The sequence below is a fragment of the Strigops habroptila genome, chromosome 4 (genome assembly GCF_004027225.2).
Source record: "Strigops habroptila isolate Jane chromosome 4, bStrHab1.2.pri, whole genome shotgun sequence".
NCBI classification, from domain to species: Eukaryota; Metazoa; Chordata; class Aves; order Psittaciformes; family Psittacidae; genus Strigops; species Strigops habroptila.
In genome coordinates this window covers 70,196,327-70,212,311 of record NC_046358.1, presented here as the reverse complement: position 1 = coordinate 70,212,311, position 15,985 = coordinate 70,196,327, and the positions used below count along the sequence as shown (strand labels likewise).

The window sequence follows — 15,985 nt, the reverse complement described above, 5'->3', positions numbered from 1 at the left end:
ATATATTAGTTTCTTCATATGTGGCTAGGTCCTTTAATGCTTATAACTAATCAGTTTTCCACTTAATAATAGCTATCACAAACTTCGTAAGGCGAATAAATCTCAGGAGCCTCTTCTGGACTCAGAGGGGGTAACTGTAATTCTTCTAATGTTCTTGCCAGAAGATATTGTTATGACAATCTAGTCTGAGCTCATCTAGCTCCTGTCACAGCTCAGATAATTCCATCCAGAAACATCTAAACAATCTTAATGATTTGTTGATTCAGAATAAGGACATTAGCTGGCCATCTAACTCATCTTTCTACTCAGGTGCAAAATGAATTCTACCAGTAATCTGTCACCACTAATGAATGGCAAGACAGTAGGCAAAATATAAACCTGAAGCAAAGCAAAACAAAGCTGAGTAAGTATAAAGAGAGAGGATGTGCTTCTAAAAACATTAGAATGAGCTTGCCATGCATAGAGGATAAACAGCAGTGGAAGGAAAGAGATTTCCTAATCATACTATTATTGCCATTTTAGGACTAAATTAGTCTTTATTAGCATAGCATTACAAGGGCAACTCATGTTTGTTTAATCCTATACCATGACCTCCAAGTGTCTCTCATTCTCCTCTTACTGCAAGGCATACCAATTTCAACAGTTCAGAAAATGCTTTGGTGAATTACAAAACGTATTTTATTCAGTACATTTAAATATGAACAAAAGGTATAATGACATTTATCCAGAAATGTTGCCACTGCTATCTAGGGGTTTTCTGTGAAAGAAGTCACCTCTTCGTGTTTGGATTGATTTTTCTTCATTTTGAATTAGCTCTATTATTTCCTAAATCCATGTAAACTTCCAGTATTCAAAAGCTCTGTAGCAAGATGCCTTGCCCCCTGTTACATGTTGTGGAGAAAACCACTGTCACAAGCTTGTTTTGGAACTGCAAGCTGGTGGTTTCAATGCATGCTACAATTTGCATTTTGAAACAGTTGAAAATCTCTCCATGTCCTACACGATTTGAACAATTGCAATTTTATTCCCCTCTCAGTTGTCTGTCTTGCATGCTGAGAATTTCTAATATGCTCCTCAAATGAAAAAGCTTCATTTTTCATCCGTACTCTTCCAGTTCTGCTATATTTGTTTTGAGAGGACTAAAACTGCACACAGAAAAGCCAGAGATTATACATGGCATAATAGAGTTTTCTATCCCTTTCCTAATGATTCCTAACAACTTGTGTTTAGACCTCCCTAAACTATTTTAAAAATTGTGTCAGATTAACTACTTCAAAATCTTCTGGTACGCAAAGCCAGAAGCTATTTATCAGTCAGTTTTCAGCCATTTCACCCTGGGGAATTGCATGTGGGGATTTATTCTTTATTTGTTTGATAAAATCTTCTACTGGTATTTCATTTAAAATAGATAATTTGCTAATTCTCCACAAGGAATAATCCAGAAAGGGAATACGCCATAACAACTCCATGGTGAACAGAGATTTTACAACATGCATTTTTCTGTTACTATTTTATGTTCTGAGACATCCTTCTTCAGCTTGAGTATCTCTCCCACTGACCTTAGCAAGCAGCCTCTTCCTGACATGTAAAAAAATTACATTTTATGCCTTTGGGAAGTTGCAAGAGCCCTGTAACACTGTATTTCTACTTGTTTTTCCTCTAGAATGTGCATGTTCCTCTATTTTTCTTTGGAGATGACTTAATTTTTTTAGTTTTTTAAAGATGTGTTTATTTACTCCTAATAAATTTCCTTATTCTGCTTAGCCACAGTGCTTAGACATCCTTCTCTTGGTTTTCCTCTCCTTTAAATAGGTTATGCAATAGCTTTGAGCAACATTCAAGGTTTTAAACATTCTCCATTGCACCTGCAAACCACCCGAGCTGTCCCTTTTAGGGTTTGTTTGCTTTTTTTTAACTAGCTTCCTCATTTTTTTCCTCTTTTTTTTTAAGTAGTTAAATATTACAATAGTGAATTTTTGCTTTTGTTGTTCCTTTTACAATAGCTTAAATCAATTCAGTTTATTGAAATTGTTATTCCCATCACAAACACCTTTTTTACATGCAAACCTTCCTCTATTTTTCAGTTTATAAATTTTATGATCTTCCAGTGCCAGCAACCAAGTCCTGCATTTAACATCATCCCTCCTGAGAAAACTCCCTATATTCCGGAACCATATCCAAATCACTTATTTTACCAAGACCTTTTAATTCATACAGCAAAATATCAGATCTCCACCTCTCTGAAGCCTCCATAACCTCCTTTACCCCGTATCACTGGAAACCAAATGGAACATTATCGTCCACAACATGGCTTAGTAGCCCATCTTGTCTTCTCATCTTTCTACCTATCAAGTGAAGTCCCATATGATACTCTATGGAATGACAAAATTGAACTACCCAGCACTTACAGCCACCTGTTCTCAGTAGGCAACTTTTTCCTCAAAGGACTATGCACAATGCAATTACAACAAAACTCTGAATCATAGACCATAGAATGGTTTGGAAGGGACCTTAAAGCTCACCCAGTTCCAACCCCCTGCCACAGGCAGGGACACCTTCCACTAGAGCAGGTTGCCCCAAGCCCCTGTGTCCAACCTGGCCTTGAACACTGCCAGGGATGGGGCAGCCACAGCTTCTCTGGGCACCCTGTGCCAGCGCCTCAGCACCCTCACAGGGAAGAGCTTCTGCCTAAGAGCTCATCTCAGTCTCCCCTCTGGCAGGTTAAAGCCATTCCCCCTTGTCCTGTTCTCTACAGGCCCTTATCAAAAGTCCCTCTCCAGCTTTCTTGTAGGCCCCTTAACACGCATTTTTATTTTCTGCCATTAGAGAAAAAAATTATAAAGCAGCAAAAATAATGTTTATTACAAATAAGAGGACTCTCAGAAATGAGCTCAGTCATTTATCCTAATTGACACTTCCAGTCCTTGTCAGTTCATTACATACTGGTAGCCTGGTAAATATCTTCTTCCACAATTTCAACATTGCATCTAGTTCCCTGTAATCAGGAGCACATGTTTTGGCAGAGATTTAACAAGATAAATGCACAGTTCTGTTATTGAGGCTAGTCTGAAGTTTTATAAATTAGTGCTTTCCTGGTAGCTATGAAATGCAGAATATGTATTCAGCAAGCACATGACTACATAATTGATCAGAGATATGGCAATCACTTCAAGTATTTCATCACAGTACTATGTCTGTTGTGAGTTCATGTCTATTTAGGAAAACTTTTCACATGCACAGTGGTAGAAAATAAAGTTATTTGCTAGACAGATACTTGTCCCAGTCATACTCTTGTTACTGAGACCAAACACTGGCAGGAATGCCTTTAATGTATTCTTCCATAAGGGAAGATCTCAGCAGGTACCAAGATCAATGTTTAATAAGAACTACAGAAGTTCTTGGTCACTTCTACAGGTAATTCTTGCTCACCTGTTTTTTTAATATGAAAAGAGCAAATAGACAACTGTTAAGCAGTGGAATTCTATAATATTCTGTGCTGTTCTGTAACGAAAGACAAACTAGTCTGAACACAGACATAATTGGTCTATTCTAGAGAGACACTTCCAGAACACAGACATTATTGGTCTATGCTAGAGAGACACTTCCAACTTTCCACGTTATGTATGTCCCATAAATGGCTGGTGTGAATAGGTAATGAACAGAGCACACTCAGGACAACTTGTACCTTTTTTAAATGCATACACCAATAAACACAATTCTACCCACTATGGATGCCCAACACTGAGTATATATTGTAGACAACAAGCTTAACAAATTCTCCAAGTTGTCTTTTTGTAAATGTAGAATTTTCAATCTTTTAAAATCTTGCAATCATATTTTACTTCCTTTTTTCCTCTTCTCAAGAAGCTTAGCCTTTAAAAGTTGTTTTCCACTCATAATGAGTAATGGATCAAGTCTACTAAAACCCACTCTGCACCAGCACAACGCATTTTCTAACATGCCATGCCAATGATAAATAGAAATAAGGTGCAAAAGCCCAATGGAAAAACCTAGGTTTTGTTCAAGTCATTCAGGTTGGGCCCTTAACCAAAGCAAACATCTAACCCTCTACTCACTTCAGCAGATTTTGGTTAAAGCCCTGAACCTGTTATAAATTGGGAAGCTTAGTTTATCTCAATTGGGAAGCTTAGTTTATCTCAATATTCCTCCTGTGGAAAATGAATGTGCAGAACATCTCTACTATATATGAATTCTGCATACTTTCCAGGCTTTCATGACATTTGTATAGTCATGTACAGCCAGACTGCATGAAAAGTATTGAACTCTTAGTTCCTAAGTTTGAAATCAAGTTTCATATCAGATTACAAGTAAAATTAAATTAATTTTTCAAATAATTAAAGTTTTTACTCCAATTCTAATATGCCTTAATGAAAAGCACCTTATTACTTAAAAAAATAAATAGATTTGGCATATTAGATAGCAACCTTATAAATAAATTGTTTCTGGTTCATGTCTTAGTAGTAATGACACTAACAAAACTCAAAATACAAAAGCAAGTTTAAGAATAACAAAGGATTCTTTCTTCCCATTCAACTAAAGGGAATGCAGCTAAAAAAGCAAATAATAAAATTCAAGTTGTTGATAAAAAAATGCAACTATTTACAATACATGCAAACTCTGCATGACCCTTTTTCAAACAGATATATGCTTATGTGCTTTTCCTAATGTTTTTTGGGCCATTTAACCACTCAGTACTTCCCAACTGGCAGCATTTTTTTTTTTTTTTAAACAACATGGCCTTCCTATGAAGTAAGAATATTACTATGGAACTTAAAAACCTTTAATAACATACAAAGACAATTTTCCTCCCATTCCTTCATCTATCACAGCATTTCTTGCTAAAGAGCTGCCTATAGTTAAACTTTGCGTATCCACAAGCAGTTGCAACAATTGCTTTATTTCTACCTCTCACTAACCAACGAAATGAGGAGGAAAACCTGTTTGAGCAACTGACCATTAGTAAACACACCTGAGAAAGCCAGAGTTTAAGTTTACTTCTTAGTCACAACTTGCACAGAAAAGGCTTTAGAGTGCTTTTCTTTTTAACAGGTCTCCCACTGCAACAATTCATGCCCACAATTTGGTAATTATAAGTTAGCTTTTCACATAAATAGGAAAGAAACCTGGAATTGTGCTCATTTCATCCACATAAGCTATGGCATTTCAGGAAATACATTGCCGAGGTGAGTATCTCCAGAGAGGACGCCTTTAACACCGGAGCGGGGGGAAGCACAGGGTCCCGGAGCCTCAGTTCGGAGCGGCAAGAGCGACCGAGGGAGCCTCAAGTCCCCGACAGGACTTGCCCAGGAGCCGGCAGCTCAGCTGGCGCGAGCAGCTGACTCACAGGGGGCGGCGCCAGGAGTGACGGCACCAGCCCTCAGTGGGTAAAACCCATCCCAGGGAGCGCGAGCGACCAGGGCGTGGCGCGGCAGTTTGCGCAGGCAGGGCGAGCGGGCAGCGAGCGGGATGGTGAGCACTCGCCTCAGGAGCAGGGCCCGCTCTGGGAGCTCTGCCCCGGCGGTGGCCAGCGTAGGCACCCAGCCAGAGCCGATGAGAGGGGAGGCTGCGGCGCAGACCTCGGAGTGTAGAAAGTGCCTCGACTGGTCTCGTGAGGCGGGGGTGCACGATGGACAGGGCTGCACTCGGTGCGCCCTGGTGGAGGTCCTCCTGCAGCAGGTGGCTGAGCTGCGGGAGGCTGTTGGAGACCTAAAAGATGCCAGGGAAGCTGAGAGGAAGCTGGGCTGCTTGCTCCAGGCTCAAACTGCGCAGGGGCTGCAAACGTCCAGCATTGCTCATATAGGAAAGAAGGAGGGCAGCAACCCAGGAAGCTGGGAATTAGTCACGAGAAAAACTAACAAAAAAAGGAGGAAGAGGACAATTAACGACAAGGGGCTTCCTCCTAAATCTGATGTCCCCACCCAGAACCGCTTCGTGGTTCTGCAGGGGGCTAATGAGAAAGCACCCACCACACCTAATGAGCACCCTGCTGATGCACCAGTAAAGAGGATCGTTACTGGTGCCTCCAGGAAAAAGAGGAGGGTCATAGTAGTAGGGGACTCTACTTTGAAAGGCACAGAGGCACTCATCTGCCGGCCTGATCCAGTCTCGAGGGAAGTGTGTTGCCTGCCGGGGGCTCGGATCAGGGATGTTGCTGAGAGGCTGCCTGCTCTAGTAAGTCCTGCTGACTATTACCCCTTCCTAGTGGTCCATGTGGGTGCTAGAGATATAGATAGCAGTAGCCTGGAAAACATTAAGAAGGACTACAGAGCCCTGGGAGAGGTGGTTAGGGGCTCTGGAGCTCAGATAGTTTTTTCATCGATTCTTCAGGGCAAAGGGGAGGACCTTAAAAAAGCTAGGCGTGTCTGGCAGGTTAATAAATGGTTAGAATGCTGGTGCCATAGTCAGGGGTTTGGCTATTTAGAACATGGGGCTCCATTTGAGAGGCCAGATCTACTGGAGGCTGGTGGAGCTGGTCTGACAAAGAAAGGGAAGAGCTGTTTTGGTAGGCTTGGTAGGCTTGCCAGGCTGGTCAGGAAAGCTTTAAACTAGATGTGTTGGGGGAGGGGAGCATTGATCCATCCCAACATTCCTGGTCAGTTGCCAGCACCTGTAATAAGTGCTTGGAGCGATGTAGAGATGTTCCAGCTACCCCAGCCACTGAGTCGGCTTCATTTGGAGCTCGGCTAAGGTGCCTCTATACAAACGCCCATAGTATGGGGAACAAGCAAGAGGAATTAGAGATGTGTGCAAGGCTACGGGAATATGATGTCATTGGTATCACAGAAACATGGTGGGATGGCTCCTATGACTGGAATGTCGGAATGGAAGGTTACAGGCTGTTTAGAAAAGACAGGCCAGGCAGACGGGGAGGGGGCGTTGCTATCTATGTCAGTGATAGGCTGGAGAGTATGGAACTCTGTCTGGGGACGGGTGATGAGGTAACAGAGTGTTTGTGGATCAGGATCAAAGGGAGAACAGCAATGGGGGACATTACGGTGGGGATCTGTTACAGGCCGCATGATCAAGAGGACTCTGTGGATGAAGCGCTCTACAGACAGATAGGAGCAGCCTCACGCTCGCAGGCCCTTGTCCTCATGTGGGACTTCAACCATCCTGACATCTGTTGGAGGGACGGTACGGCCCGGCACAAGCAATCCAGGAGGTTCCTCGATTGTGTGGAAGACAACTTCCTCTTTCAAGCAGTAGAGGAGCCGACGAGGAGAGGTGCCATGCTGGACCTTGTGCTCACCAACAGGGAGGGACTGGTTGGAAATGTGACGCTCCAGGGCAGCCTTGGCTCTAGTGATCACGAGATGGTTGAGTTTGAGATCCTCAGGACGGTGAGAAGAGCGTGCAGCAAGCTCACTGCCCTGGACTTCAAGAAAGCAGACTTTGGCCTCTTCAGGAACCTCCTTAGTAAGGTTTCATGGGATACAGTCCTAGAGGGCAGGGGGGCCCAAGACTGCTGGTCGGTATTCAAGGATCACCTGCTATGTGCTCAGGAGTGTTGCATCCCGACTAGAAGAAAGTGCAGCAGGAGGGCCAGGAGACCTCCATGGATGGATAAGGAGCTGCTGAGGAAACTTAGAGGGAAAAAAGAAGCTTATAGAAGGTGGAAGCGAGGACAGGCGGCCTGGGAAGAATACAGGAGCATTGCCCGAGAAGCTAGGGACCAGGTTAGGAAAGCTAAGGCCCAGCTAGAATTAAGTTTGGCAAGGGATGTAAAAGATAACAGGAAAGGATTCTATAGATACGTAGCAAATAAAAGACAGACTAGGGACAATGTAGGCCCTCTCCAGAAGCTATCAGGAGAACTGGCTACCATGGATTTGGAGAAGGCTGAGGTTCTTAATGACTTCTTTGCCTCAGTCTTCACCAGCAAATGGTCTGATCACACAACCCAAGTCTTGGAAAGCAAATGCAGGGACTGTGAGAACGAAGACCTTAGGCCCACTGTAGGAGAGGATCAGGTTCGAGACCATCTTAAGAACCTGAACGTGCACAAGTCCATGGGACCTGATGAAATCCATCCACGGGTCCTGAAGGAGCTGGCGAATGAAGTTGCTAAGCCACTGTCCATCATATTCGAAAAATCCTGGCAGTCAGGTGAAGTTCCCGATGACTGGAAGAAGGGTAATATAACCCCCATTTTCAAGAAGGGGAAGGTGGAAGACCCGGGGAACTACAGACCAGTCAGTCTCACCTCTGTGCCTGGCAAAATCTTGGAACAGTTTCTCCTGGAAAACATGCTAAGGCACATGAAAAACAACGAGGTGGTTGGTGACAGCCAACATGGCTTCACTAAGGGGAAATCCTGCCTGACCAATTTGGTGGCCTTCTATGATGGAGCCACGGAACTGATGGACAGCGGCAGAGCAGTTGATGTCATCTACCTGGACTTGTGCAAAGCGTTCGACACTGTCCCACATGACATCCTTGTCTCTAAATTGGAGAGACATCAATTTGATAGATGGACCACTCGGTGGATAAAAAACTGGCTCGATGGCCGCACGCAAAGAGTTGTGGTAAATGGCTCGATGTCCAGTTGGAAACCAGTAACGAGTGGTGTCCCTCAGGGATCGGTGTTGGGACCGGTCCTGTTCAACATCTTTGTCGGTGACATGGACAGTGGGATTGAGTGCACCCTCAGCAAGTTTGCCGACGACACCAAGCTGTGTGGTTCGGTTGATATGCTGGAGGGAAGGGGTGCCATCCAGAAGGACCTTGACACACTTGTGAGGTGGGCCGATGCCAACCTTATGAAGTTTAACCAAGGCAAGTGCAAGGTCCTACACCTGGGTTGGGGCAACCCCAGGCACTGCTACAGGCTGGGCAGAGAAGAGATTCAGAGCAGCCCTGCAGAAAAGGACTTGGGGGTGTTGGTTGACGAGAAGCTTAACATGAGCCGGCAGTGTCCGCTTGCAGCCCAGAAAGCCAACCGCATCCTGGGCTGCATCAAAAGAAGCGTGACCAGCAGGTCGAAGGAGGTGATCCTGCCCCTCTACTCTGCTCTTGTGAGACCCCACTTGGAGTACTGCGTACAGTTCTGGTGTCCTCAACATAAAAAGGACATGGAGCTGTTGGAGCAAGTCCAGAGGAGGGCCACGAGGATGATAAGAGGGCTGGAGCACCTCCCGTATGAAGACAGGCTGAGAAAGTTGGGGCTGTTCAGCCTGAAGAAGAGAAGGCTGCATGGAGACCTCATAGCAGCCTTCCAGTATCTGAAGGGGGTCTACAAGGATGCTGGGGAGGGACTCTTCCTTAGGGACTGTAGTGGTAGGACAAGGGGTAATGGGTTCAAACTTAAACAGAGGAAGTTTAGATTAGATATAAGGAAGAAGTTCTTTACAGTGAGGGTGGTGAAGCACTGGAATGGGTTGCCCAGGGAGGTTGTGGATGCTCCATCCCTGGCGGTGTTCAAGGCCAGGTTGGACAGAGCCTTGAGCCACGTGGTTTAGGGCAAGGTGTCCCTGCCCATGGCAGGGGGGTTGGAACTAGATGATCTTAAGGTCCTTTCCAACCCTTACGATTCTATGATTCTATGATTCTATATCAGGAAAAGACAAGCTCAACTCTTGGGTCATCTTCCCCCCTCCTACCTTTCACACAACAGCAGGTATCAGTAATATTAAACAGACACACAATTAACACTGCAGAGACAGGACTGTTACATTTCATTTCTCACCATCTTTAACAAGTGTGCCTAGCCTAAAGAGTCAGAAATGTACTTAAAAATTAAAGGCATATTCACTGGGTGACTTCATTTTAATCTGTACCTGGAGATATAACTTAAAATAAAAAAAAGTAATAATCAGAGAATGCAGAAATTCAAGTGTCATACTGTTGGAAACATAAGACCTCATCCTTCAGATACCAAATATTTTTCTGCAATTGTCTTATTTTGTAGTTATCTGCCAGAAATTCAAAATTTCTATACAACTTCATGAGAAAAAAAGACGAAAAAAACACAAAGAAGAAATTCTGTGGTACATCCCATCTCAGATTTTGCTTGATCAACAGTCTACATGTAAAAATGCTTGAGGCAAGACTGAACTTTTAGAACTCAAAGCTTTTTAAATAGTACATGATAGATGACCTAATATTATCCTTTGCTGCTCATCCACACAGGCAGCAACATTGATTCCAGAGAAAACTGCACACAAATCACCATTCAGAGTGAGAGGACTGTTAAAAGGCTTCAGAAATCTTGTTCAGAGCTAAGCACATGTGGCTGAAACATAAGTGGGAAAATTTTGCAGCTGCTAATAATCCACAAATAAAGAAATACTAACAGCCTGGGACAGCACATTGAAGAGTGTTTAAAATTTGCCCTTCCATTCTATCCAAGGAGGGAATAATTGTTCTGAAACTGAGAACCAGGAATCAAGGAACAGTCTAAGATTTAAATGCTTCAACTATAAGGTAGGTTAGAGTGCAGAGCCCTAAATGCAGACCTAGCTGAAGCAGAACACACTATGAACATGTCCAGTGACACATAATGAAGGCTTGTTGAACCACTCAAAATGTTTTTGAGGGAGCTGCTATAGTAAGCCACATCCATCTTGTCTGTCAAGCAAGGTTTCTGGTCATGGATAGAGAATCACAGAATGGTTTGGGTTGGAAAGGACCTTAAGATCATCTAGTTCCAGCCCCCTGCCATGGGCAGGGCCACCTCACCCTAGACCACGTTGCCCAAGGCTCTGTCCAGCCTGGCCTTGAACACTGCCAGGGATGGAGCACTTACCCCTTCTTTGGGCAATCTGTTCCAGTGCCTCACCACCCTCACAGGGAAGAACTTCTGCCTAAGATCTAACCTGAACTTCCCCTGGTTAAGTTTAAACCCATTACCCCTTCTCCTATTGCTACAGTCCCTGATGAAGAGTCCCCTGTATGTACATACATACTGAATAAGGCATTACTGATTAATATTGAAATGTTGTACGCCCCAGCCAATGCAGTCATCTTGTTAGCATGCTTTGAAAGTATTACACTATTAAAAGCCAACACTCAGAACACGCTATTTGGATAATCAACACAATCCTATGGATGAATATATATGAAGTTACTGCTGCTGTTCATTACCTGATCTCTAATGAAATTACAGTGAGATCTTGAAACTTACTAAAATGTGACATTTCAGTCAGAAACTTTTACACAGAATCTGCATTAAGGTGTGTCACTTACCTGATACACATGGAATGCATTAGCAGCTTTGCCACGCAGAAAGACTGAGGGAATCCAAACATTAATAAGAGCACGGTTTGATCTGAGAAGAAGAGAAAAAAAATTATAATAGGGAATCATATCTATGGATAAGATTTGGAAAGCAACTACCTCCAGTGACTTAGATAATGATCAGTGATCAACAAAGCAACTTAACATTTCAAATTATTCCCACGGAGTATCAGGAAAATTGTAGTCCTGCCCGAACTTTTTACACCTGCTGTATCATAGCTATAACATAGCTGAAAAAAAGCAATGAAATAATTCCATGTGGTCCACAAAACTTAACGAAAAAACCTGAGTTCATTAAAGAGTGCTGCAGAGTTATAGAGTAGCCATTTCCATCCACTCTTCACCTTCAAATTTCTACGATTCGAAGACATTAGCTACATTTTCACCTCCTCATCCACAAAAAGCTCAATTCATTAGTATGGAGTTCTCCAACAACATCTTCATAAATCTAAACTCCTTATATTCAACATCATTAAAAACTACACTAGAGCATGGACTGTGCAGCTCTCCATACTTTTTAACAATGGAACACCACAGCTGAGAATTCAGTTACTGGAAATATTACAGGAAAAGAAAATTATTGCCTTTGCTTATTCTTCTTTCCCATAAAGACAGTACGAAGAGAAAAATGTGTGTATTATGAAACTTACATCTCAAAATCTGACAGACTCTGATCTTCAGATGTTTGACTCAAATCTCCAGGGACCTATATTTACAAAACAGAAATAATTCCAACACACTGGTTGTTATGCTTTCTATTAAGAAAACATAATATTATAAGGGAATTACAATTCAACATTCCATTTTTTTTAAATGCCAATAAAAACTGTTACTGAGAAAAAATTAAAAAAAAAAAACAACAGTTGTGAAACAGGACTATAAACATATCACCCTTGTGAGTTCTTCGTATTAGATTTTGCTATAGTTTCGGAAAGAAACAAATTGGGGTTTGTAAAAGCATATAATTTTGAAAGGTATAGGAAACCCAGAAAAAAAGCGTCATTATTAGATGCCTTCAGAAGCAAAGTATGCTAAAACAAAGTACATTCTGTGTATAAATAATTTATGGGAAGAGATGAAGCATATAAAACCTAGTGATTACTTTGTTTCACAACCAACTTCCATTCAGAAAAAGACACACAATCATTTTAACTTTAGCTGTGTTCTTAAAAAACATTCTATAGCTACAAAAGTTTTTAAAGATGGCAATGATGGACTAAAACCTGCAGAGTCAAAAGTAGCAGTTGTGAAAAAACAAAATTGAAAGAACAGTTAGAACTGAAACAGCAATAGCTTTTTACCTTAATTAAAGCTAGTTACACAAAAAAAGATATCTTCTCTTTTTTAAATACCATAAAATGTAAAGTATAACTGAGAATAGTGTGTTTTGATGGAGAGGAAAAAAAAAAAAGGATAAAATTGTGAACTTCCAGAGACAAGTTCTAAATTAAATATTGGTTCAATATGTCTCTATAATGTATGTTACAGGCATATTACTGGGTTTCAGGTTATTTCCTGCCTAAGAAACTTCAATATATATTACTGCTTATTGTAAAGCAGAATATAGACATATTACATATACAAAACACATTTATTAATTGCAAAGTAATATAAAATTTCAAAAGGAACTAAAGAAAATCTGCTCCTCAGATGTCCTGACAGACCACCTCAAGACCTCCCAATACACAAGACAGAACTGAATTTTGCCTTGACAAGATCAGCAAAAAAATAAGTTATTCCTGCCAGGCAAAGGCAAATAACTGTGCAGAGCCAAGTCAGCTCCCGGGTATACATACAGAATGCTGAACACCTCCACTGTCCTTTTCTGGAGGAGTGAGGCGGGAAGGACCTGCCTCACAATTACCACCATCAGCTGTTGTCTGCTCATAGCCCAGCACACAGCCTGGCTTCCCAGGGCTCTTGTGCCAGAGAACACACATTCTTTGGTCTTGCCTACAACCTGCACCCTCTCTTTGCCTGTATCTGAACTGGTGGTAGGCAAATCCTACCACCAGATACATACCATTATTTTAATTAACTTCAGTAAAAGTTTTGCATAAACACCTCAAAACCAGAGTGTGGATTTTGGAAATAAGAAAAAGGACGACATTAAGGAGTTCCAGTGCTTATGTGGAAACAGACTGGTTACTGATTTTGAGATGTTCATTGAAGTGTCCTTCATTGTAATGCAAAATACAGTGATTGAGCCATCACATCTATGTACTTCCTCATACTCTTGAAAGCACATACTTTTTGTTTTAACATTCCTCTGTTTGTTGCAGAAGTTCTGAAACCCAGTAACTAGAAATTTGGAAAGATCATTGTGACAATTCAGTTATACATTATAACCATTAAAATTGATTATCAGCATTAAAAGGAAAAGAGAAGACAGTGAAGAATCATTTAAGCTCTTTTTATAACAAACTAAATTATATGCTATTTTAATAATAAATATTAAGCCCTTGGCTGATATCTTCAACAAGTCAAAGGATGATCAAATATTCATATCTCACAGTTTCTGGTGGTTACACACCTGATCAACTTTGAAAGTTCTAATTAAAATCTACTAAGTAACAGGCAGACTATCAGCACAAAGTTTTGTTTACTTATACAGAATTAAAATATATCCACTTATTAGGGTAATGCAATAATTTCTAGGACTGTATTAAATTCTGTTTCATTTTGGACATCAGCAAATAACAACCACCAGCATTTAGGTAGTCCTTAAAAATATGGTAACACTTCCACTTCTTAAAAGGTTTTAGGAATTAGTTTTCTCTCAGTATATGACATATTAAAATATGGTATCAATATCTACCTACTGGGTTAGGATATGGAGATACATGATTACAAACAAGATCTCTGAACATGGACATACAGTCCAAAATCTCTGATTAAGAAAATACAGCTATAATACATATGCCATTTATCATTTGTCATCACTTAACACAATATGATTGTTTCCATCTAAAAGGCTGAAAATTATAGGTGAAATCCTGCTTCATAATGCACACAGAACTATAAGCCACTTTACAGAAATGTTATGATAAAACAGGCATGACTGCTTCCAGTGCAAACAAAAAAGTAAGGAGCAATCGCATGTAATCACATGCGCAGAAACTATCAAAATACACCTCCTTCAGAAGATGGGCAACTATTAGGAAAATTCTTGATGACTCCTGTTTCTTTCCTGCTCGTGAATTTCAACACAATCTTTTAACAGAAAAAGCTCAAGTGAAGCAATAGCTGGTAGAAAACAATTTTATTGTCTGAATATATCTACTTTACATTCAACTCTGCTGAAGAGAATCAAACACTATCAAAATACCAAGTAAGGTGTTCTTGACAGATGTGTTATTAGCTGTTAGGTCTTAGAAGCCACTATATATTTTGTTTCATCACAAGTAATGGGTTTGAGCTCATTCCAGAGTGATGTTCTACATTGTAATAAGCAAACACCTACCGGCCCTCTCAAATCAATTAGTTCTTGTCTCATCTGGGACACAAGAGCTTCTTTAGCCATCAGAGCCCGGTGCAGCCTCTCATTGAATTCAATCAGCTCCCCATGCATTTCAGCTACCTGGAAAACAAAGCCAGGAGATAATTGTGTTCTAAACTGGGAGGGGAGCGGGGGGGGGAACCCACCAACAAAACCCACACTATAATTTCTTACACATGTATCAACTTTTATGTATATTTTTTATTTTACAATGCTCTCTAGGTACTGCATCTCATTGCTAATACATTAGTTTGAACTGACCATTAAGAACAGACACTGTTAGAATAATTTCGACTCATGCCTTGAAATGTAGGTTTTGATACTGAATTCAATAGGACAAAAATGCAACTCTGTCCAATTTTTTTTTCCTATCAAAAGACATCCCTCAGCAACTGATTCTAATAAAACACCTCTCAACTTTTGTTCTCAGTTTAATTCACAATTAAACACAGCACTCAACAGTTACAAACTAATCACGATATTTTGAACTGGGAATAATGCAGAATGCACAAACTACATTAAACTTTGTCAATAATTCATTAGTCATATTCTGCACCCTTACTTGGAGTTTTAATAGGACTGGAGCTAGAAGTGCACCCATCCCAGGCAAATCAGTGAGGGGTCAAAGGAACAAAAATAACCCCAGTTACGCTCAAGTGGCTCAAATTGTTGTGCACAGGCAATTAGTGTGGCCTCTTTGAACATGAAGTCAGTCTATATCTGTGCTCTCCATTTTCGAGTCAAAGCGTCAAGAAAGCACCAAGTGATGCAGGGTATTTATGAGAGTGAACAAGGCTGGATGAATGACAAGGATGAAAAGCATACCCATTTGTAAACTGGTATGTAGAGCAAACTATGTTTAACTTGGTTCCCTGCCAAGAGAACCAAGAAACGATACAGCTCAAATCAAGGTTAAAGATGGTATTGGCTCTTGAATTTTTCTTACACAGAAGTAAAATGTAAACTTACAGCTTAAGGTGGAAGAGCTCCAAAAGGACAAAAGTTCCCAAATAGCAAACATCTAAATAATAGCAGTAATATCATTTCATCAAGAGAACGTGATGGGGAAACCAGTAGAAAAAGGGAGCAAGGCTAAAAGAAACTTAAAATATGCGTTCAGCAGGATTTTTAGCTACTACTATCAGAATAATTATACTATAAAATTGAATGAAAGTTTCATTTCAAATAATATAGTTTCAACAATCAAAAGCACTTTTTCTTATAATCATC

The 15,985-nt window shown here is 41.0% G+C and overlaps 1 protein-coding gene across 7 annotated transcripts in view; it reads right to left on the bottom strand.

The window, feature by feature from the left end:
- The window catches only part of SNX29 (sorting nexin 29), a 128,247-nt gene that overhangs the window by 63,375 nt on the left and 48,887 nt on the right, over positions 1-15,985 (bottom strand). For 6 of the 7 annotated variants that reach the window (XR_003990809.1, XM_030481410.1, XM_030481409.1 and 3 more), the window contains 3 exons: positions 14,720-14,836; positions 11,907-11,962; positions 11,206-11,287 (listed from right to left, as the gene is read on the bottom strand). Coding sequence is in view for 6 of the 7 variants with exons in the window: in XM_030481410.1 (XP_030337270.1) it covers positions 11,206-11,287; positions 11,907-11,962; positions 14,720-14,836 (255 nt within the window). In the remaining variant the exon portion in view is untranslated. Of the gene's footprint in view, positions 1-11,205; positions 11,288-11,906; positions 11,963-12,808; positions 13,558-14,719; positions 14,837-15,985 lie in introns of those variants that run through there. The other variant, XM_030481414.1, reaches the window with a different exon arrangement.